At 27.6% G+C, this 24,592-nt stretch overlaps 1 protein-coding gene across 1 annotated transcript in view; it reads right to left on the bottom strand.

Annotated features, from left to right (window-relative positions):
* LOC113387641 (sodium-dependent phosphate transporter 2-like) overlaps positions 1-23,073 on the bottom strand; it is a 28,376-nt gene extending 5,303 nt beyond the window's left edge. The window contains exons 1-6 of the mRNA XM_026624997.1: positions 22,842-23,073; positions 22,545-22,734; positions 14,932-15,167; positions 10,816-10,971; positions 10,500-10,742; positions 8,191-8,551 (exon numbers count right to left, since the gene is read on the bottom strand). Of these exons, the coding sequence (XP_026480782.1) occupies positions 8,191-8,551; positions 10,500-10,742; positions 10,816-10,971; positions 14,932-15,167; positions 22,545-22,734; positions 22,842-23,037 (1,382 nt within the window). The 5' untranslated portion in view covers positions 23,038-23,073. The remainder of the gene's footprint in view (positions 1-8,190; positions 8,552-10,499; positions 10,743-10,815; positions 10,972-14,931; positions 15,168-22,544; positions 22,735-22,841) is intronic.
* Positions 23,074-24,592: the final 1,519 nt, after the last annotated feature.

Raw genomic sequence — 24,592 nt, 5'->3', positions numbered from 1 at the left:
TTTACATTTTTAGAAAAAAAAATAACGCTATTGACGAGCTTTTTTTTAACATTTTTAGAAAAAAGGAACTCTACTGACGAGGAAATATAAGTATTAAAAAAGAAACTACTGACAAGCAAAGTTCGATATTTTAAAATAAAAATATACAGATGAACAAATTCTGATTTTTTAAAGGAAAATCAAGTCTACTAACGAGCAAATTTTGTTATTTTTTAACACAAAAAGAATTTTACTAACGAACAAATTCTGATATTTTTTAAAATATAAAATATATATATACTGGCGAGAAAATTAGAAAATTTTTAAAGAAAAAAGAAACTACTGTCAAATTTTAGTATTTTTTTTTAAATATTTTGTGTAAAAAGAAACTCTACTGACGAGCAAGTTGTAACATTTTTAGAGCAAAAGGACTGACAAATTCCGATATTTTTAAAACAACTGATGAGTAAAATTGACATTTTTTTAGGCAAAAAGAACTCTACTGACGAGCAAATTCTGATATTTTTTTAAATATAAAAAGGACTGTACTGACTAGCAAATTCAGAATTTTTTTTCAAACAAAAAGGAACTCTACTGAGGATCAAATGACATTTTTTGAACTAAAAAAAAATTTAAACCAAAAAAAATTCTAATGACAAGCTTAATATTTTTAAATCAAAAAGAAATCTTGAGCAATTTTTGACTTTTTCAAATAAAAAGAACTCTACTGACGAGCAAATTCTGATATTTTAGAAAAAAAGGAACTCTACTGACGAGCAAATTCTGATATTTTAGAAAAAAAGGAACTCTACTGGCGAGCAAATTGTAACATTTAAAAAAACAGGTAGTTATACTGACTGGTTTAATTTAATATTTTTAGGAAAAAAGGAATTTTGACATTTTTTTAAAAAAAATGAAACTCGACTAACAAGCAAATTCTGATATTTTTTTATATTAAAAAGAACTCTACTGACGAGCAAATTCGAATATTTTTAGAAAGAAAGAACTCTACTGACCAAACAAATTGATTTTTTTTTTTCAAAAGAAATCAACTCACAAGCAAATTATAACGTTTTTAGAAAGAAGAAACTTTACTGACGAACAAAGTCTGATAATTTAAAAATAAACTCTACTGACAAGCAAATTCTACTGACGAGAAAATTCTGACATTTTTAGAAAAAAGAAACTCTACTAGCGAGCAAATTATGACATTTAAAAAAAAAACAGATAGTTATATTGATTGGCTTAGTTAAATATTTTTAGGAAAAATGAACTGTATTGACATGTAATAAGCTATATTAACATTTTTAGGAAAGAAGGACTCTACTGACGAGCAAATATAAATATTAAAAAGGAACTCTACTGACTAGAAATATCGATCATTTTTAGAAAAAGGAACTCTACTGACGAGCAATTATTATTTAAAAAAATCTACAGATGAGCAAATTATGATATTTTTTTTTAATACAAGCAATTTTTAACATTTTTAGGGAAAAGGGACTCTACTGACGAACGAATGTTTTTAGGAAGAAGGAACTCTACTGACGAGCAAACTGTCATTTTAAAAAAAAACTGAAATGTTACTGTACTGAAGAACTCTACTGATAAGCAAATTCTACTTTTTATAAAAATGACCATGCTGACAAGAAAATCGGATCTTTTTGAGAAAGAAACTACTAACAAACAAATTCTAACATTTTTCCCCAAAACAAAAGAACTCTACTGACTAGCAAATATCGATATTTTTTTTAAAAATACACTGATGAGTAAGTAAATTGACATTTTTTAAGCAAAAAGAACTCTGACAAACGATTTGACATTTTTTCAAAATAAAAAGAAACTCTACTGACGAGCAACTTTTAAAACAAAAAGAACTGTACTGATGAGCAAATAATAACATTTTTAGGAAAAAAGAAATCTTGAGTAAATTTCAACTTTTTGCAAGTTTTTTAAATACAAAAATGAAATACTGATGTGTAAATTCAGTACAATATGTAAAATACTGGCAAACAATGTTTGACATTTTTTATAATAAAAAGAACTCTACTGACGAGGAATTTTTTTGACATTTATTAATACAAAAATGAACTCTACTGACGAACATATTCTAACATTGTTAGAGAAAAATACTGACGAACAAGTTCTATCATTTTTAGGGAAAAAACTTTACTGACGAGTAAATTCTGACATTTTTCAAAATAAAAAGGACTCTACTGACGAGCAAATTCCGATTTTTTTTTTTTTAAACACTGATGAGTAAACTGATATTTTTAAAACAAAAAGGAACTGTACTGCCAAGTAAATTCCTATATTTTTAAATAAAAAAAATTATACTGGCGAGCAATTTTTTAACAATTTTAGGGGAAATTGAACTCTATTGACGAGGTAAATCTGATATTTTTTTTAAACAAAAAGAACTCTACTGACGAGCAACTTCTGGCATTTTTAGAAAGAAAGAACTCAAGTGACAATTTTTGACATTTTAAGAAAAAAATAACGCTATTGACGAGCTTATTTTAACATTTTTAGAAAAAAGGAACTCTACTGATGAGCAATTATAAGTATTAAAAATGAAACTCTACTGACAAGCAAAGTTTGATATTTTCAAAATAAAAATATACAGATGAACAAATTCTGTGTCTTTTTCTAAAGAAAAATCAAGTATACTAATGAGTAATTTGTCATTTGTTAAACAAAATGGACTCTACTGACGAGCAAATTCTAATATTTTTTTAAATATTAAATATACATCCACTAGCAAGAAAATTTAAAAATTTGTAAAAGGAACTCTGCTGACGAGCAATATCTGATATTTTTAGAAAAAAAAGAAGCAACTGACGAGCAAATTCCGATACTTCTCTCAAAAAAAGAACTCTACCGCCAAACAAATTCTAATATTTTTTAAATATAAAAATAAATTTACTGGCGAGAAAACTAGAACATTTTTTATAATAAAAAGAACTCTACTGACAAGCGAATTAAATTTGACACAAAAAGAACTCTACTGACAAGCTAAATCCTGACGGTTTTTTAAAATAAAAAGAACTCTACTGACGAGCAAATTCTAATAATTTTAGAGCAACGGTACTCTACTGGCAAATGCCAAATTCCGTTATTCTTTTTAATAAATAAGAATACTCTCCAGACAAGTAAATTTTAGCATTTTTTAAAAATGAAATGAACTTTACTGACGCGCGATTTCTCACGTTTTTCCCCGAATTTTTTTTTTCTACAAGTAAACTTTGACATATTTTGTGTAAAAAGAAACTCTACTGATGAGCAAATTCTATTCTCAGAAATTTGCTTATAAGCAACAAAACAAAAACAAAATTTTCACTGATGAGAAATTCAAACAAAAAATAACTTGAATAACAACTAAATTCTGACAATATTAGAAAAAAAACTATATTACTTTTAAAATGAAAATATCTACTGATGAACAAACTTAGATTTATCTATAAATATTCAAACATATTAAAATTTAATAATAAAATGCACAATTTTGAATAAGAATTATTGACAGTCCTCAAAACGGGTAATTTTACCCGCCCCCGCTTATATAGCGTTAATAGTGATTTGAATGAGAAAAAAAAAGTTTTAAAATTAATTATTACTTACGTTGATGGAGTGATTGATGTTAAGTCTTCTCCAATAGTTTGGATAACTCTTCTACCCCATATCCAAAGACCGGTTACCATACCGAAACCACCAAACAATAAGATACCAAGTGGAGTCTCTGATTTTTGTAAGACGTTACCATCAGCAAAAATCAACCACATTGCAATTATTGGGCCAATTGCATTGCTGTAAAAGATAATTGAGTATTAATAATTGAAAAATAAAAAAAAAGAGTTAGGTTATAACAGTAGAATTTTCAAAAAAAAGAAAAAAAAGAGAAAACTAGTTGGTTTGGTATTTAGCCTTGAGGCAAGTTACATGAACTTCCCGAAATGTGTAAATAATCGACTTAATCAAAAAAAAATGTGTAAATAATATACTTCATTAATCCTACTTTAAAAAAAAACGATAATAATTTTAGCAAACTTTGACGAATTTTTAAAATTAAACTACTTGTTGTAAGGCCGTAATATTACAGTAAGTTCTATAAGACCATGATGTATATCGCCAAAAAAAGTTCCATGAAAAACGGCTTAATTTTTTTTTAACAGTTAATTACAAGAAAACGGCTCGGTAGATTTTCACCTAAAATTAATCAGCATCATTCCCAACTAATATCTTTCGAACAGTTTTTGATTTTTTAAAATCGGTTCGGTAGGATGAGCTTAAATATGTACGAAAAGTTTTTTCGAATTACAAAGAAACGGCTTGTCAGATCGTTGCACAAAACTGACAAACGATAGTCCTCACCGAAATACATCAAATGGCTTTTAAATTTCTAAAATCGGTTCAGGCGTTTTTGAGAAAACGTCGATCAAAAGTCTAATTTTGACAAATGCCAAAAAGACCATACTGATTTTTGCAAACTTTGACGAATTTTTAAAGCTGAACCAGTTGTCGTAGGGCCGTAATATTTTAGTATGATCTAGAAGACTATGGTATCTATCGTCAAAAAAATAATCATAAAAATCGTCGAAATTTTTTTTTTAAAAACTTTATTACAAGAAAACGGCCCGGCCGATCTCTACCAAAAACTAATCAGCACGATTCCCAACCAATATCTTTCGAACGGTTTTTGAATTTTCAAAATCGATTCAGAATTGCGGGCTAAAACGTAGACGAAAAATTTTTCACTTTTCTGCCATTTATAAAGAAACGGCTTGGCCGATCGTCGCACAAAACTGACAAACAATAGTCCTCGTCGAGATACATCGAATGGCTTTTAAATTTTTGAAATCGGTCCAGCCGTTTTCGAGAAAACGTCGATTTACGGCAAAAAATCTGTTGGTGCACACGCACACACACACACACACACACACACACACACACACACACACACATACTTTTTCCAAATTTGGTCTCATTCGATTCAGAATGGCTTGAAACGTCGAGAAAATAAAATTAGCGAATCGGATTTTTTGATGAAAACATAAACTTCTCCTTCGGGAAGTTAAAAAATATCTGACAAGTTCTGACATTTCTGGGAGAACGAAAGGAACTCTAATGATGAAAAAATCATAACATTTTTAGGAAAATGTAAGGAATTACATAACATTTTTAGGAAATTGTAACTTTTTTCAAAATTTACTGAAAAGCTTCTCAAACATTTTTAGAAAAAAATCTGGAACGAGTAAATTCTGATATAATTTTTTTGAGAGAAGAAAGTAACTTCACTGATGAGGAAATTTAAATAAAACGAAGTCCTTTACTGATTAACAAATTTTGAGATTTTTGTTTAAGGGATTTTACTGACGAGAAAATTCTAATATTTTTAGAAAAAAGAAACTACTGACGAGTATTTTCCTTGATTTTCAGAAAAAAAAGAACTCTACTGACGAGCAAATACTGACTTTTTAATCAAAGGGTAACTCTACCGAATTTTTTTTTTTTTAATATTACTCTACTGACAAACAAATTCTGATATTTGTGAAAAAAACTTAAACTACTAACAAACAAAACTTAACATTTTTTTTAAAAAAAGAACTCTACTGACGAGCAAATACTGCCTTGTTAATCAAAGGGTAACTCTAACGATTTTTTTTTTTTTTAAATATTACTCTACTGACAAACAAATTCTGATATTTGTTAAGAACAAAGAAATTAGTAAAAAGCAAAACTAACATTTTTTCCAAAAAAAGAACTCTACTGACGAGCAAATTCTGATATTTTTTAAAATAAATAAGAACTGACGAGAAAAATCCTACATTTTTGGAAAAAAACTACTGAAAACCAAATTCTAACATTTTTAGGGAAAAAATGAACTACTGACGAGTAAATTCCTAGATTTTCAGAAAAAAAGAAACTCTACTGACGAGCAAAATCTGACATTTAAAAGAAAACACTACTGACAAGCAAATTCTGATATATTTAAAAATAAATAAGAACTGACGAGAAAAATCCTACATTTTTGGAAAAAAAATACTGAAGTGCAAATTCTAACATTTCTAGAAAAAAAAAGAAACTACTGACGAGTAAATTCCTAGATTTTTAGAAAAATAGAACTCTACTGACGAGCAAAATCTGATATTTAAAAGAAAACACTACTGACAAGCAAATTCTGATATTTTTTGAAATAAGAACTGACGAGAAAAATCCTACATTTTTAGAAAAAAGGAACTCTGATGAATGAAATCTGATTTTTTTTTTAAAAAAAGAACTCTACTGACAAAGAAATTTTGATATTTTTAAGAACAAAAAGCAACTCTACTGGGCGAGCAAATTCTAACATTTTTGAAAAAAAGGAACACTACTGACAAGCAAATATTGATATTTTTAGAATAAAAAAAGGTCTGTACTGAATTAAAAAAGGAACTCTACTGACGAGCAAATTCAGATATTTTTAATAAAAAAGGAATTCTACTGATGAGCAAATTCTGACATTCTCAGAAAGTAAGGACTCTACTGACGAGCATATTGTAAAATTTTGAGGAAATGAAAAAAAACTTTACTGACAGCAATCTTGGCATTTTTTCCAAACAAAAATCTGATCCTGACATTTATAGAAGAAACTAACTCTACTTACTAGCAAATTTTAACTTATTTGTAAAAAAGAAACTCTACTGACAAGCAAATTCCAGCATTTTTAGAGAAAAAAGGAACTCTACTAGCGAGCAAATAATATTTTTAGAATATCAAAGGAACTCTACTGGCGAGCAAATTCCAACATTTTTAGAATATCAAAGGAACTCTACTGACGAGCAAATTCCAACATTTTTAGAGAAAAAATGAACTCTGCTAACGAGCAAATTATGATATTTTTAGAGAAAAAATGAACTCTACTAACGAGCAAATTATGATATTTTTAGAAACTAAAAAGAACTCTACTGGCGAGCAAACGTAAGTATTAATAAAAACTACTGACGAGCAAATTCAGACATTTTTAGAAAAGGATTTTGACTGAGGAGCAAATATAAATATTAAAAAAACTGAATCTACTGGTGAAGATAATCGAACTTTTTTTTTAAATTGAACTCTAGTGATGAGAAAATTCGATCTTTTTGAGAAAAAAAGAGCTCTAGCATCAAGCAAATTTTGATCTTATTGAAGAATCAAAGAAATGAATAACAAACAAAATCTACAATATATAAAAAAGGGACTCTACTAATAAACAAAATAGAATTAAATGAAAAATGAGTGATTTTCAGTAGGCATTAGAGTTTCGAAGCGGCTGCATGATAATATTAGTAAAAAAAAAACAATATATATTATATAATATTGAGGAGCAAATATAAATATTATAAAAACTAAATTCTACTGGTGAAGATAATCGAACATTTTTTTTTTTAAATTGAACTGTAGTGACGAGTAAATTCGATTTTTTGGGAAAAAAGAGCGTTACTATCGAGCAAATTTTGATCTTATTGAACAATCAAAGAAATTAATAACAAACAAAATCTACAATATATAAAAAAGGGACTCTACTGACAAACAAAATAGAATTAAATGAAAAACGAGTATTTTCAGTAGACATTAGAGTTTCGAAGCGGCTGCATGATAATATCAGTAAAAAAAAAACAATGTATATTATATAATATATATTATTTTTTATAATATTTTTTAAATTAATAATAGACGTTTCAATTTTATTAGGGGTATTTGGTTGACAATTGTCATTCAGTTTGTTCGCGCCTATATATGAACAAAAAATCATCAATCGAAAAATCATACAAAAAATCAAACCAAAATCAAATCAATCAATACGTAATCAAAAACATATTAAAACTATTGTAAATACTATTATAACTTATATAACTAAAATAAATATATACAGTTATCAATAAAGTATTTTACAATTGGTCCTTCATAAGGCAATCAATCAAAACAACATTCAAAAAAACACAGTTATTAATTGAATTAAAAATATCGATTTTCCCGTTTTAAACTTTAAACGACCAATCGCGTCAACTCTATCCAATCATCGTCCGCATCGACCAATCACGAAACAGAATTCACAAAAGACACGCGTAACCAACTTCAGTCCTATCATAACTGTCATATCGTAGACTCAAACCCACTATTCGCTGGTAAAGTTCTCCTCATAGATATAAAAGTATGGTTCTACTTCAAAACATATATTTATTTATCTTTTATTACCTGACATCGTTTCCTCCATGTGCAAAACTTCCAAAAACAGCAGTAAGCACTTGCAAAAACGAAAACAACCTCGACACAGCCCTATCTTCATGTGGAGTCATGACTCGAACCTGGTTCTTATGTTTCAACAAGGGTGCAGTTCCTGACAGTTGTGAATTTAATGTCGCTGCACTGTCCATGGATCTCATGTCTTTACTGGTCGCTGACATATTGTTAACCATTAAGGATTGTGGGGCTATTAAAAGGTTTCCTGTTAGTTTATCGGATTCCACTTTGGTGTCCAAAGGTTCAGTGGTTAGACCATTGTCGAATTTGACTGCAATTCCGTTTTGGGACTTCTCGTTTTGTTTGAGGTTTTTAGCTAAAAAGAATGGATACTGTGTTAACCGTGGAACAGTAAAAACTAGTGGTGTATGGCATCGTGCCTTAAGGCAAATTGCTGGAACTTCCCGTACGGTAATGAAATATTCGAGAAAATTTATACATATTGCAAATATATTTTTGCTATTTATTATATCTGAGCAAATCAAATGTAAATCATAAATCATAAATCAATTTATCTCCAGAACATTAACAATCATTATTTCATTTCGAATTCAATTTCAAAAAAAAAAAATAGTTGCCTAATTTACAAAAAATCGAAAAAGTGCTCCCATATAGTCACAGTCTAAACGTCTTTGCAAATAATTCTGTGCGAAATTTTCACTTATACTGTGCTTAGCTTGGCGGCATTTTCACATTTTTCAATAGTTTTTCCACAAAATTGGAAAAGTTCTCCAATACATAAATAGTCCAAACGCACTCGGGTAAACATTTTTACCAGAGTGGCGCTGAGACTGTGCTTAGCCTGGGTCATTTTTTCAATTTTCTGAATCCAAAATCACAAAACAAAAATATTCTATGGAAAATAAATAAAGGTGTAATAGTTTTTTAGCGAATTGTAATTTTGTTCTCCAAAACAAAGAACTCTACTGACGAGCGTATTTTAGTATTTTTTAAAATAAAAGGAACTCTACTGATGAGAAAATTCTGGCAACTTTTTCTAAATAAGAAAGAACTCTACTGACGAGCAAATTTTGATATTTTTTCTAAATAAAAAGAATTCTACTGACGAGCAAATTCTAATATTTTTTTTAAATAAAAAGAATTCTACTGACGAGCAAATTTTAATATTGTTTTAAAATGAAAGAATTCTAGTGACGAGCAAATTTTGATATTTTTTTAAATAAAAAAGAACTCTACTGACGAGCAAATTCTGATATTTTTTCAAATCAATCAATCAATCATCAATTCAAATCCAAAATTACAAAAATATTTTTTGAAAAAAAAAATTAGAAACAAGCAATTTTGTTGAAATAAGCCGAAAGTTCTTTGAATTATTTAAATCGAACGCTTAGATCTCTCAAAGACTGCCATTTTTTTTAACATTTAGCTCTGTATCTCCGAAACCGCTAGGCCTGTCTTTGCCAAAAACTAATAGCCACTTTTCCCCGTCATTACGAACTGAATGTTTTTTGGATCATACAAATCGGATGATCCGTTCTCTCAAAAACTCGATTTGTATTTTCTGCACTCTTTGCTCCGTATCTCCGTAACGGTTGGACCTGCCTTTGCCAAAAACTAATCAGCATGTCTCCCTATTAATAAGAATCGAATGTTTTTCAAACCATTCAAATCGGATAATCCGTGCGCCCGAAAACGTGGACGGAAAAATGCGATTTTTTTTGTTTCAACAAAATAATTGCTTTTGGAAAAAAAATTTGTTTCTCATTCTTTTTCAAAAAATATTTTTGTAATTTTGCCCAGGCTAAGCACAGTCTAAGCACCACTCTGGTACAAATGTTTACCCGAGTGCGTTTAGACTGTTTATGTAATGGAGCACTTTTCCAATTTTGTGAGACTATGAAAAATGTGAAAATGCCGCCAAGCTAAGCACAGTATAAGTGAAAGTGTCGAACAGAATCATTTGCAAATGCGTTTAGACTGTGACTATACGGGAGCACTTTTTCAATTTTGTGTAAATTAGGTAACAATTTTTTTTTTTTTTTTGAAGTTGAATTCGAAATGAAATGACGATTGTTAATGTTTCAGGAGATGAATTGATTTGTTTATGATTTACATTTGACTTCAGCTCAGATATGACAAGATAGCAAAAATAATGAAAGTTACAGTATTTGTAATAATATATTTGAAAACGTTTAAAATTTCTCAAATATTTCATTACCGTACGGGAAGTTTCAGCAATTTGCCTTAAGGCACGATGCCATACACCACTAGTTTTTTAAAAGTTTAAAAAGAAATTTCTTTACCTCCATTATCATCTATGTAGTTCAAACTGGTGATGGTCAAATCCATATCGTCCAGGCTGGCAAAAATATTCTTAACCTTCGGCGAGACTTTATTTCCAATTTCAACATCGGTTTGTTTGCTTCCATCCTTTTTGCTCAGTTGCAACATTTCGTGAGATTCTATAATTTCTGGTACCAAAATATTATTGTCATTTATTGCCAATTTTTTCTCTGTGGTCGGGCTATTATTTAATGAAGGCTCAGCTGGGAAAAAAATAAAAGAATTAGAACTTCTCTTAAATTATTATTTTTATAATTATTTTTGTTTATCACTTACCACTTGAATCCCCTACGGTAAACATCACAGAATCTTCAGCAATTTTACGTTTTTGCCAAGGTAAAATAAATATTTGTGCTAAAATGCCGGTCGTTAGACCAAAAGCCAGAGCTAAACAAACTGATATCCATACGGCAATGTTGTCCAGATGGAGTACTAAAAAATATAATTTTATTATATAATAAATGCATAATGAAAGATTTTGTTTTAACATTCTTTCTTGCTTGTTTATATGTAAAATACGCCTGAATGCACGGCAAACATTTTCACAAGCCAAGAAAGGAGCATTAGACAACGCTATGGCAGAATTGAATATAAACTGTTTTAATTTAATTTAAACGGATTTAAATTTATTTATTCATTTAATTTGTGTAAAATTATTTTTTTATGTAAATTTTAAAAATATATTTAAATTATTTAAAAGAGTTGAATTGGTAATAAATATGCAACAAAATTGAGTTGGCATCTACAATGTTATAACAACAATTCATTTTATTTAAAAGTTTAATATTAAAGTGTATATAACAGTTTTTACTAGATTTTAATAAATTTTATCTAGTTTTTACTAATGTAAATAAATTATAATGTTCTAGAAGAAAATTAAAGGTTATTTGAAGAAAAGTGAAAAAATCCCCGAAATTCCTAAAAATGTCCTAAAAAAAACTATTGCAAATTATAGAAATACTGAAGTTCTCGTTTCAACTACGAATTTTGCAAAATTTTAATATCAAAGTGTATATAACAGTTTTTACTAGATTTTAGTAAATTTAATCTAGTTTTTACTAATGTAAATAAATCATGTCTTAGGAGAAAATTAAAAGTTATCTGAAAAAATGTAAAAAAATGTCCTTAACTCAAGTACGAGTATGGATTGCTAATTATAAGAATACTAAAGTCTGCATTTCAATTACAAATTATTCACAAATTTAATATCCAAGTGTATATAACAATTTTTGCAAAATTTTAGTAAATTTTATCTAGTTTTTACTAATGTAAAAAAATTATGATGTTCTAGAAGAAAATTGAAAGTTATTTGAAGAAGTGTAAAAATGTCTTTAAATTCATACATGAAGTGCTAATTATAAAAAGAATACTAAAGTCTGCATTTCAAATACGAATTTTGAAAAAAATTTATCTCTAGGTGTATATTACAGTTTTTACTAAAATTTTGTAGATTTTATCTAGTTTTTAATAATGTAAATAAATCATTATGTCTTAGAAGAAAATTAAAAGTTATTTGAAGAAATGTACAAAATGTCCTAAATTCATATATGTAATGCAAATTCTGGGAAATGCTAAAGTCCGAGTTTCAACTACAAATTATTCAAAATATTAATATCAAAGTGTATATAACAGTTTTTACTAAAATTTAGTAAATTTTATCCAGTTTTTACTAATGTAGAAAAATTATTATGTCTTAGAAGAAAAAAAAAAATTCTACTGAGAGCAAATTCCAACATTTTTCCCGAAAAAAAGGATTTAATAAGCAATTTTAACATTTTTAGGGGAAAAAAACTCTACTGACGAGCAAATTTTTAATATTTTTCCCAAAAAAAAAGGATTTAATAGGCAATTTTAACATTTTTAGGAAAAAAAACTCTGACGAGCAAATTTTTAATATTTTTCCCAAAAAAAGGATTTAATAAGCAATTTTAACATTTTTAGGAAAAAAATCTCTACTGACGAGCAAATTCTTAATATTTTTCCCGAAAAAAAGGATTTAATAAGCAATTTTAACATTTTTAGGGAAAAAAAACTGTACTGACGAGCAAATTCTTAATATTTTTCAAAAAAAAATTCTGACTAGCAAATTCTGACTATTGAGAAGTGTAAAAAAAATGTTCTAAATTCGTATATGTAATGCAAATTCTGGGAAATACTAAAGTCTGAGTTTCGACTACAAATTATTCAAAATTTCAATATCTAAGTGTATATAACAATTTTTATTAGGTTTTAGTAAATTTGATCTACTAATGTGAACAAATTTAAGTGTTCGGAATGAAAATTTTGAATCGTTTTAAAAAATATATAAAATGTCCTTGCTAGTCAATAGAGTACTTTTTCTTTTTCTATTCTATGTCTTATTTAAGTTTGCTAGTCAGTAGAGTCCTTTTTTTAATTCTGTCATATATTTCAGTCTGTTTTTATTTCAGCTCGCTAAACAAAAAGGTAATCTTTTAATTTTGTCTCTTATACCACCTTGATAGTGAGTAAAGTCCATTTTTTATTTTATGTTTTTTTCATATCAGTTTGCTAAATAGAAGTCATTTTAAAAATTTGTTTTGTATTTTAATTTGATTGTCAGTAGAGTCCTTTTTTATTTCATGTTTTTTTTTATTTCAATTTGCTAGTCAGTAGAGTTCTATTTCTATTTCATATCTATTATATATCTAATTAGAATACTAAAGTCTGCATTTCAACTACGTATTATTCAAAATTTTAATATCAAAGTGGATGTAACTGTTTTTACTAGATTTCAGCAAATTTTATCTAATTTTTACTAATGCAAGTAAATTATGATGTTTTAGAAGAAAATTAAAAGTTATTTGAAGAAATGTAAATAATATCCTTATTTCACATATGTAATGCAAATTCTGGAAAATACTAAGGATTGAATTTCGACTACAAATTATATAAAATTTTTATATCAAAGTGTATATAACAGTTTTTACTAGATTTTAGTAAATTTTATCTAGTTTTTACTAATGTAAATAAATCATTGTCCCTTAGAAGAAAATTAAAGGTTATTTGAAGAAAAGTAAAAAAATGTTCTAAAAAAGCTATTGCAAATTATAGAAATACTGAAGTTCCCGTTTCAACTACGAATTATGCAAAATTTTTATATCAAAGTATATATAACAGTTTTTACTAGAATTTAGTAAATTTTATCTAGTTTTTACTAATACAAAATAGTTATAATGTTCTAAAAGAAAATTAGAAGTTATCCGAAGAAAAAATGTAGTAAATTCATATATGAAATGCTAAAATTCATATAGAATAGTAAAGTCTGCATTTCAACTACGAATTATTCAAAAATTCTACACCAAAGTGTATGTAACAGTTTTTACTATATTTTAGTAAATCTTATCTAGTTTTTACTAATGTAGAAAAATTATAATGTCTTAGAAAAAAAACTCTACTGACGAGCAAATTCCAACATTTTTCCCGAAAAAAAGGATTTAATAAGCAATTTTAACATTTTAAGGAAAAAAAACTACTGACGAGCAAGTTCTTAATATTTTTCCCGAAAAAAAGGATTTGATAAGCAATTTTAATATTTTTAGGAAAATAAAAACTCTACTGACGAGCAAATTTTTAATATTTTTCCCAAAAAAAAGGATTTAATAAGCAATTTTAACATTTTTAGGGAAAAAAAACTCTACTGACGAGCAAATTCTTAATATTTTTCCCGAAAAAAAAGATTTAATAAGCAATTTTAACATTTTTAGGAAAAAAAACTCTACTCACGAGCAAATTCTTAATATTTTCCAAAAAAAAAACTGGCTGGCAAATTCTGACTATTGAGAAGTGTAAAAAAAATGTTCTAAATTCGTATATGAATTGCTAGTTATAAGAATACTAAAAGTCCGCATTTCAACTACAAATTATACAAAATAATAATATCCGAGTGTATATAATATTTTTTACTAGATTTTAGTAAATTTTATCTACTTTTTACTGATATATAATAATTAAAGTGGCCGGAGCAAAATTTCAAAGGCGTTTAAAAAATGTAAAACAATATTCAAAATTGATATCACAAATTGCTAAATATATATAGTACAAAAAATAAATGTCCCAACAAGTTGTACTTGAAATTTAATTATGTAAAAAGTTTATCTATAACAATTTTATTCGAATTTAGTATATTTTTAAGTTAATTTTGCCATAACAAAGCCCATAACACAGCGTTGTCATGGGAAACGGACGAAAATTGTGAAAAGTAGTACATATATTTGCCGTGCGATCAGGCGTATTTTACATAAAAACAAGTCCGGTGGCATGTTCGAAGATTCTGTTATCATAACATTCTTTCTTGCTTGTATATATGTAAAATACGCCTGATCGCACGGCAAAAAGACTTCTTAGATCTATTATTTATCTATTTCTACTTACATTTAGGTCCATCGTGAACAATGCTGAATACGTTAATAAATACTGTAACTCCATAAAATACTGCAATACTCCTAAAACCGTTCCTCAACGGATCCTTGGCCCTTAAAATAAACGTCCTTATCAAATAATAAATGCAAACTGAAATGGCACCGGACAAAGCTGGTGAAATGAACCAGGAGGCGACTATGGATGACAGGGTGCTCCAGTGTAGGCCCCTAGTGCCTCTTGCAACCAAACTAGAAAAAATAATAATAATATATAAGTATAAATATAAGTGGAAAAAGATATTTACTTAAAGCTATTGAGTTATTTTTGTCTTCCTTATGGTAAGGAACTCTATAGACGAGCAGCATTTTTAGGAAAAAGAAAAGGAATTTCTGATCAGTAAATTGTGGCTTTTTTAAAAAAAAGGAACTCTATAGACGAGCAACATTTTTAGGAAAAAAAAAGGAATTTTTGATCAGTAAATTGTGGCTTTTTTAAAAAAAATGAAACTCTACTGACGAGCAAATTCCGGCATTTTGGGAGAAAAGGAACTCTAATAAATAGGAAATTCTGGATTGTTTTTTAAAAAAATAAGAAACTCTATTGGACAAATTTTGACTTTTTTTTTAAAAAAAGAAATAACTTCTGAAATTCTTAAAATTAAAAAAAAAGACTTCAAAATTTTTAGAAAAAAAGGAACTCTACTGATGAGCAAATTCCGACATATTAAAAAAAAAAACGTCTTCTGACAAGCAAATTCTGACTTTTTTTTAAACAGAACTCTGACTAGCAAATTTTTGCTTTTTTAAGTAAAGGTCAACTCTTTTTTTTAAAAAAAGAAAGGAAACTACTAAAAATAAGAAAGGAGCAACTCTAGCAAATTTGAAATATTTTTCTAAAAAATAAAACTTTTTCTGACGAGCAAATTCTGACTTTTTTTAAGAAAATAACTGACGAGCAAATTGTGGCATTTTTTTAGAAATATGTAACTCTACTGACTAGCAAATATTGACTTTTTTTGTAAAAAAAAGTAAGAAACTTTGCTGACGAGCATATTATGAAATTTTTAGGGAAAAAGAACTCTACTGTCAAGCAAATTCTGACATATTTTCAAAAAAAACTAGCTGTAAGTGGAATTCTGTCTTGAGGCAATTATGGCATCGTGCCTTAAGGCAAATTGCTGGAACTTCCCGTACCGTAACGAAATGTTCGTGGAATACTGAATGTTTTCAAATAGATTATTCTAAATATTGTAACATTGTCTAATATTTATAAGAATTATATAAACTGTATTGCAGAGTTGAAATTATTTGTAAAGTATATTAGAACTATAGTCAGAATTAAAAATGAAATCTGAAATATTTTCGATATAAAAAACTAAAAAAAAAAAAAAAAAAAAAAAAAAAAAAAAAAAAAAAAAAAAAAATGGAACAAAATTTTTGTTTCCAAAATCAATTATTTTGTTAAGACAAGCAGAAACTTCTTTGAATCAATTGAATCGGACGCTTAGTTCTCTCAAAAACTGCCATTTTTTGTACATTTAGCTCTGTATCTCCGAAATGGCTGGGCCTGCCTTTGCGAAAAACTAAGAACCCCTTCTCCCAATCATTACTAATTGAATGTTTTTTAGATCATTCAAATCGGATGCTCCGTTCACTCAAAAACTCGATTTCTATTTTCTGCACTCTTTGCTCCGTATTTCCGAAACGGCTGGACCTGCCTTCCCCAAAAACTAATCAGCTCTTTTCCCTATCAATAGGAATCGAATGTTTTTTAAACCATTCAAATCGGTTGATCCGTACGCCCGAAAACGTTGTCGAAAATTTGTATCCATACATACATACACACACACACACACATACACACACACACACACACACATCCATTTTTTCTGAGGTATGCCAAAACGTTCAGAAACCTTCAAAACGTCGAGAAATGTAAAAATTTTCAATTCCGATTTTCGGCCCATTACAATAACTTACCCTACGGGAAGTTAAAAATATATGAATATCTACTGACAAGCAAATTCTGACCTTTTAAAAAAAAAGGTAACTACTGATGAGCAAATTCTGGCATTTTTAGAGAGAAAAGGAACTCCACTGACGAGCAAATTCCGAAATTTTTTTAAAAGAGGTGCAACTTTACAGACAAGCAAATTCTGACCTTTTTTTTAAAAAAAAAGGAACTACTGACAAGCAAATTCTGTGATTTTTTTTTAAATAAAAGGTACTACATTTTTTTAAAAGAAAAGTAACTTTACTGTCTAGCAAATTCAAACTTAATTTCCCAAAAACTTAAAATGTCTTGTGATTATCAAATCCTGTCATTTTTTTAAAGAAAAATGAAGTCTACTGACCACCAAATTCTGACATTTTTTGGTAAAAAGGTACTTTGCTGACAAGCAAATTATGTCATTTTTTAGGGTAAAAAGAAACTCTACTGACGAACAAATTCTGTAATTTTTTTTAAATGACGAGCAAATTCTGACTTTTTTAAATAAAAGGCACATTTTTTTAAAAAAAGCAAATTTTCTGTCTAGCAAATTCTGACATAATTTTCCAAAAAATAGACGAGTCCTTAAATTTTTTTCAAAAGGGAACTCTACTGGCGAGCAAATTCTGACTATTTTTCAAAAAATAAAAAGCACTTTTTTTTAAAAAAACGAAAAATAACTTCACTGTCTGGCAAATTCTGACACAATTTTTCAAAAAATAGAATGCTTTCGGACCAGCTAATTTTGTCATTTTTTTTAAAGGAACTTTACATTTTTAGAAAAAAAAAGAAACTATTGACAAACAATCTTTGACTTTTTTTTAAAAAAAGTAACCTCGCTGGCGAACAAACTCTAACATTTTTTTTTTTAAAAAGGAACTCTACTGACGAGCAAATTCTGTTATTTTTCTTTAAAAAAAATAAAGTCTACTGACCACCAAATAATGACATTTTATTTTAAAAAAAAGGGAACTCTACTGACGATCAAATTCCGATATATTTAAAAAAATAGAATGTTTTGTGACGAATAAATTTTGACTTTTTTTTAAAAAAGTAACCTTACTGACATACAAACTCTAACATTTTTTTGAAAAAAAAAGGAGTCTATTGATTAGCAAATTCCGACATATTTTTAAAAAAATAGAATGTCTTGTGACAAGCAAATTTTGTCATTTTTCTTTAAAAAAATTGAGTCTACTGACCACCAAATCCTGACATTTTATTTTTTAAAATAAGGGAACTCTACTGACGAGTAGAATCTATTTAGGGAAAAGAGAAACTTTACTGATGAGCAAAAATTCCGATATTTTTTTAAAACAAAGTACTCTACTGACAAATTGTGACTTTTAAAAAAAAGGAACTCTACTGAGGGAAAAGGAAACTTGACGAGTTTTTAAGAGAACTAACAATATTTTTCGAAAAAAATATTAAATGTCTTCTCTGACATTTTTAGAAAAAATTCTGTGTTATTTTATGTGTGGTTAACTGTTTTAAGTCGTTCTGGATCGGTTGGCATCGGAATTGGAAAAAAAGTATATAGGAACAACATATGGAGCAAAAACTCTGTGCGGATCAGAGACATGGACTCTGATAAAAGCCGAGAAAAACTATCAGTAAAAATTCGAAAAATGAAACATAAAGTGGACAGATAAGATAAATGAAGTGATAAGAAGCTTGGATAAAAAAAAGTCTGAGCATGATTCTGAAAGGAAAAGGAAACTAGATCGAACTCATTATGCAAAAACAGTGCCTTATATTTATGGTGTTGATAGGAAAATCAACACTATAAGTATAAGGCATCAATAAAAGTGTATAAAGGAATCATTGATTTGTGGCCTCAGGACAGACTTATTTATTATTACAATAACTTTTAGATCAATTCCAAAGTTCTTTAATATTTTTTAAAAATAGTCACGTACATAATTACTACAATATAGAGACCTATATCTTCTATAAGTGTTCTTTCAACAACCTAATTGAACTTAAGAGCTCATACAAAAACGTCCTAATGAACACTAATGAAAAAATCACACATCGTGAGTAATGACTTACGCGTTTTTCCATTAAACAAATGTACAAATAGAAAAATGAATGAACGACGAACCACTGGCGCCTAAATAAATATTGTAAATTTAAAGATAAGTGATGTAGTAAAATTTAAAAATAGAATTATATGGAATGACCTAGAGAAAAATCAATTTGTAGATTGATTAGAAGTAGGAGTGGCACGAGGGATTTATTAACCAGACATAAAATGAATTTTTTATCAAAGATTCATTTTCATAGATTGACTTGACTTCTTAATAGAGCAACTACATAGTGACGTATTTTTTAATGTTTTAGCGAAACGTGTCACAAATAGTTAATTAACAAATCTGTATACTAATATTAGTAAAAAAAATTGATATTTCTATTTTAAATAGATTATTTATCGACGATACACGATTTGAAATTCATTTGTTAATATGTTTTCTCAAAATGCAACGCAATAATAAAATATTTTTTAAAATATCAACAAAACTTGAAATGTACTAAAAATAGCAACTAATGTTTCCCAAATAGTTAATTGACAAATCTGTATACTAATTTTAGAAAATTAGCCAATATTTATATTTTAAAGAAATTATTTACATCGAAGGATCTTCGGTTCGAAATTCACTCAACTTTTTTACACGTTTTTCTCAAACTGCAACACTTTAGTAAAATATTTTTCAAAAATACTAGAAAGCTTGAAATTCACTAAAAATGACAACTACTGTTTCTCAAATAGTTTATTAACACATCTGAATACTAATTTTAGTAAATAAATCGATATTTCCATTTTAATTAATTTTTTTGAATTTACAAAATCCGTTCAGGATTTTTCTCAAATTGCAAAGAGTTTAATGAAAAATGTTGCACTACATTGCTAATTACAAAGAAACGGCTCGACTGATCGTCGTACAAATTTCATAAACACGAGTCCTTATCGAGATACATTGATTGGCTTTTAAATTTTTGAAATCGGTCCAGCCGTTTTTGAGAAACTGCGAAAAAGTACACAAAAATCGGCTCACATACACAAACTTTCAATTTTGGTGCCAAGCGATTCAGAATGACTTAAAACGTCAAGAAAACATACGATTAGCAAATCAAATTTTCAGTCAAAAGTTTGCACGGTTGAGAAAATAAAGATACATATTCGATTTTAAGATGAGATAAAGAAAAAAACATTTCTTACAATAAGTTACAGTCGTAAAGATTCTGTAGAATTACCCTTTGCACTCCATTTTCACATTTTTATAATTTTTTATAATCACGCTTTGAAATTCTCTTGGTCATGTTTTATCAAAATGCAACGCAATAGTAAAAGATTTTTGAAAAATGCAATAAAACTTGAAACTTACTAAAAAGGTTAGATAACTTTTCTATAATAGATGTTTAACAAATCTGTATACCAACTTTAGTAAAAATGGGATATTTCTATTTTAATAAATAAAAATTATCAAGGGTTATATTATAGGGGTATATATTCTCTTGGTTTTTTCATGTGTTCTCTCAAAGTGCAAAGATCTAGTAAAGTATTTTTTAAAAATACAACAAAATTTGATATTCACTAAAAATACGAACTAGTGTTTCTACAATAGTTAACTAACTAACCAACCTGTATACTAATATTAGCAAATAAATCAATGTTTTTATTTTAAATCATTTTTTCATAATCAAAAATTTTCACTCTTCGGAGTTTATTTGCTTTTTCATAGTGCATCCCCCGCTTAAAAAATATTTTTTAAAAATACAACAAATCTTGAAATTTACTAAGAAGTGGAACAACATTTTCTGAAATAGTTGGTTAACATATCTGTATACTAATTTGATTAAATATATAGATACTATCTATTTTAAATAATCAAAGATCCACGATTCGAAATTCTCTCGACTTTTTCATACGTTTTTCTCAAAGTGCAACAACGCTGATAAAATATTTTTTTAAAATACTACAAAGCTTGAAATTCACTAAAAATATGAACAAATGTTTCTAAACTAGTATATTAACAAATCTGTATACTAATTTTGGAAAATTATTTTTTATTTCTTTTTTTAAAAAATAATTTCTAGAAGATGCACGGTTCGAAATTCTCTCGACTTTTTCACACCTTTTTCTCAAAATGTAACAACACTCTAGTAAAATATTTTTTTAACAATACTACAAAACTTAAAATTGACTAAAAATGCCAACTAATGATTCTGATATAGTTAATTAACAAATCTGTATACTAATTTTAGTAAATAAATCGATATTTCTATTTTAAATAAATTATTTATCAAAGATCCACGAATCGAAATTTACTTGACTTTTCTATGTTCTCTCTAAGTGCAATTTTTTAAAGTTGCATTTAGTAAAAATATAACGAAACTTGAAATTTACTAAAAATAACAACTACTGTTTCTGTAATAGTTAATAACAAATCAGTATACTAATTTTAGAAAATAAATTGATATTTCTATTTTAAATAATTTACCCACGGTTTGAAATTCCTTCAACATTTTTCATACGTTTTTCCCAAAGTGCAATTTGCTGGTAAAATATTTTTTAAAAATACTACAAAGCTTGAAATTTACCAAAAATGCCAACTATTGCTTTTAAAATAGTTAACTAACAAATCTGTATACTAATTTATGTAAGTAAATCAATATTTCAGTAAATTGCAAAAAGTTTATAAAACAATTTTGCACATTGATTGCTAATTACAAAGAAACGGCTTAACTGATTTTCATGAAAATTTAATTTTTGAAATCGGTCCAGCAGTTTTTGAGAAAACAGTCAAGGAAAGCATGAAAAAAAAATCGGCTCACATACACAAACTTCCAATCTTGGCACCAAAATCTTCAAATTTTGGTGCCAAGGGATTCAGAATGTCTTAAAACGTCGAGAGAAAACACACAATTAACATATGGAATTTTCAGTCAAATATTTATGGACGTGTAAAAAAATATATTACTATAACTAAGTATAGAAATATGTAAATTTAAAAAGATATTTCTATGTTTTATAAAAAATGTATTAAAAATTATGATTTTAAAACTATATAAATGTCATGACATAATTGTTTCTTTCAAAAACTCATGGCCTCTTTTGATTCCCACATATATTTGAAGTAAAGCTTCTTTAAGCATACTCGATATAAAGTGAGCGTTACGAAAAGCGTGATCGGTGAAAGAAAACGGTAATTCAATAAAGATAAAAATTCGATTTTAAGATGAAATAAAGAAAAAACACTTCTTACAATAAGTTACAGTCGTAAAAATTCTGTAAAATTACCCTTTGCACTCAATTTGCACATTTATAGGGCAATTCTGCAGTAACAGGGCCCTTAACAACGTTGTCACGCCAATTTGCCGTGCAATCAGGCGTATTTTGCAAAAAAACAAGTCCGGGGGAATGTTCGATAACAGAATCTTCGATGATGCATCTTCCTTGTTTGTTTATATGTAAAATACGCCTGATCGCATGGCAAATAGATAGACATTTTCATAATTTCCAATACAAAGAATTAAAATAAACTCTGTTACGCCAGAATTACCCTATTAATATGCATTTTTGGAGTACCATTTTGCATAATTTTTAATTCTTACTAATAATTTTTTTTATTTACCTGAAACCAGCAGTGGATCCAACAATACTGTGCGTAGCAGAAATGGGTAACCTCAAAAAAGTTGCTAATAACATACAAATGGCACTGCCACCCAAACTTGCAATACAACCCAACATCAGCTCTCGTTCAGCATCCTCGTACATCGATAAATCCAAAATACCCTTCCTCATTGTATCCGACACTTTGTAACCTGGAAAAAAAAATCAACCGATTACTTATAATGAACTATAATGAATATATTAATTACTATCGATAGATTAGATAGATCTATTAATTACATCTATCCTTTCCACTTACCGATTAGAACAGATCCACTGATCTCGAAGAAAGAAGCCAAATAACAAGCCTGTCTTATCGTGAGCACCTTAGACCCAACGCTGGTTCCAAATGAATTTGCCACATCATTTGCTCCGATGCCAAAGGCCATTCCAAATGCAACCAAAAATCCAACGATGATCAGCCATAACAAACTTGGCTCGTACGGTTCAATCATTGTTCCAAATTTTTTTTTGTTTTAAGATTTTTTATGATTTATGATAAAAAAAATTTATAAAAATATAAATAAATATTTTTTGTTCTTAATATTAATATATATATGTATAGGAAAATAAATTTTGTTTTTTTTTTATTAATATTTTTTTTTTGGGTTTTGTTGAATATTAAATAATGTGGATTATTATGTTATAAATGAAGTTCAGAGTACGATTGGCTTTTGAAAAATACATAATGAAGTCTAGACATTTAAATCACGAACTACCTGGAAGAAAATTAAATGTAGTTATTTTTTTGGAATTGAATAAAATTTATAAAAAGTAATATAATTATATTTATTAATAAACTAATTTCAAATGATTTATATTTTATTTTCTTATAAATCCAGAAGATGGATAATCAAAATCCATATTTTATATATATTTTTTAACATGTTTATCAAATTTTACCAAACATTTTCATTTCAAATAAATTTGAATTTTTTAAATCAGTTTAATGAATTTTTAAACAATACTTTTATTTTTACATGAAAAAAAAAACGGCTCAGCTGATAGGCCTATTGATAATAATAATAATAAAAGTCCATTGAATGTTAATTCAAAAATAAAAAAAGGCAGTTCAAAATAAAAAAAAAATGAACAAGAGAAGTCACTTCAAAATGAAGAAAGAAATAAAAAAGGAAAGTCACTTCAAAATAAAAAAAAGAAATAGACAAAAGAAGTCATTTCAAAATGAAGTGAAGAGAAGAAAGTCACTTCAAAATGAAGAAAGAAATAAAGAGAAGTAATTTTAAAATAAAAGAAATAAAGAATAGAAGTCACTTCAAAAAAAAAAAAATTAAGAATTGAGTCACTTCAAAAACAAAAAATGAAATGAAGAAGAAAAGTTACTTCAAAAATAAAAAAATGAAATGAAGGTCACTTCAAAATAAAAAACAAGAAATGAAGAAAAGTCGCTTCAAAATAAAAAAATAAATGAAGAGAAGTCACTTAAAAATGAATGAATAGAAGAAAAAAGTCACTTCAAAAGGAATGAAGAGAAGGAAGTCACTTTAAAATTAATAAAGAAAGCAAAAAGTCACTTCAAAATGAATGAGGAGAAGAAAGTCACTTTAAAATAAAAGAAATGAAGAAGAGAAGTCACTTTAAAATAAAAAAGAGAAGAAGGTCACTTCAAAATGAAGAAAGAGAAGAAAGTCACTTAACATAAAGTGAAGAGAAGAAAGTCACTTCAAAATGAAGTGAAGAGAAGAAAGCCACTTCAAAATAATGAACGCAAAGAGCCACTTCAAAATAATAGAAAAGAAGAAAGTCACTTTAAAATGAAAAAAAAAGAAGAAAGACACTTGAAAATGAGAAGAGAAGAAAATTACTTCAAAATAATAAAACAAGAAGAAAATCACTTCAAAATGAATGAAGAGAAGAAAGACACTTCATTATTAAGTAAAGACACTTGAAAATAAAAAAAGAGAAGAAAGACACTTGAAAATAAAGGAGGAAGTTACGTTAAAATGAACGAAGTGAAAAAGACACTTGAAAAAAAAAGAAGAAAGACAC

This window comes from Ctenocephalides felis, unplaced genomic scaffold, assembly GCF_003426905.1.
Source record: "Ctenocephalides felis isolate EL2017-DRISC unplaced genomic scaffold, ASM342690v1 CF-g0.4_SCAFFOLD_03572, whole genome shotgun sequence".
NCBI lineage: Eukaryota > Metazoa > Arthropoda > Insecta > Siphonaptera > Pulicidae > Ctenocephalides > Ctenocephalides felis.
The sequence above is the reverse complement of the archived record's forward strand: the minus strand, read 5'-3'. Positions and strand labels throughout refer to the sequence as shown.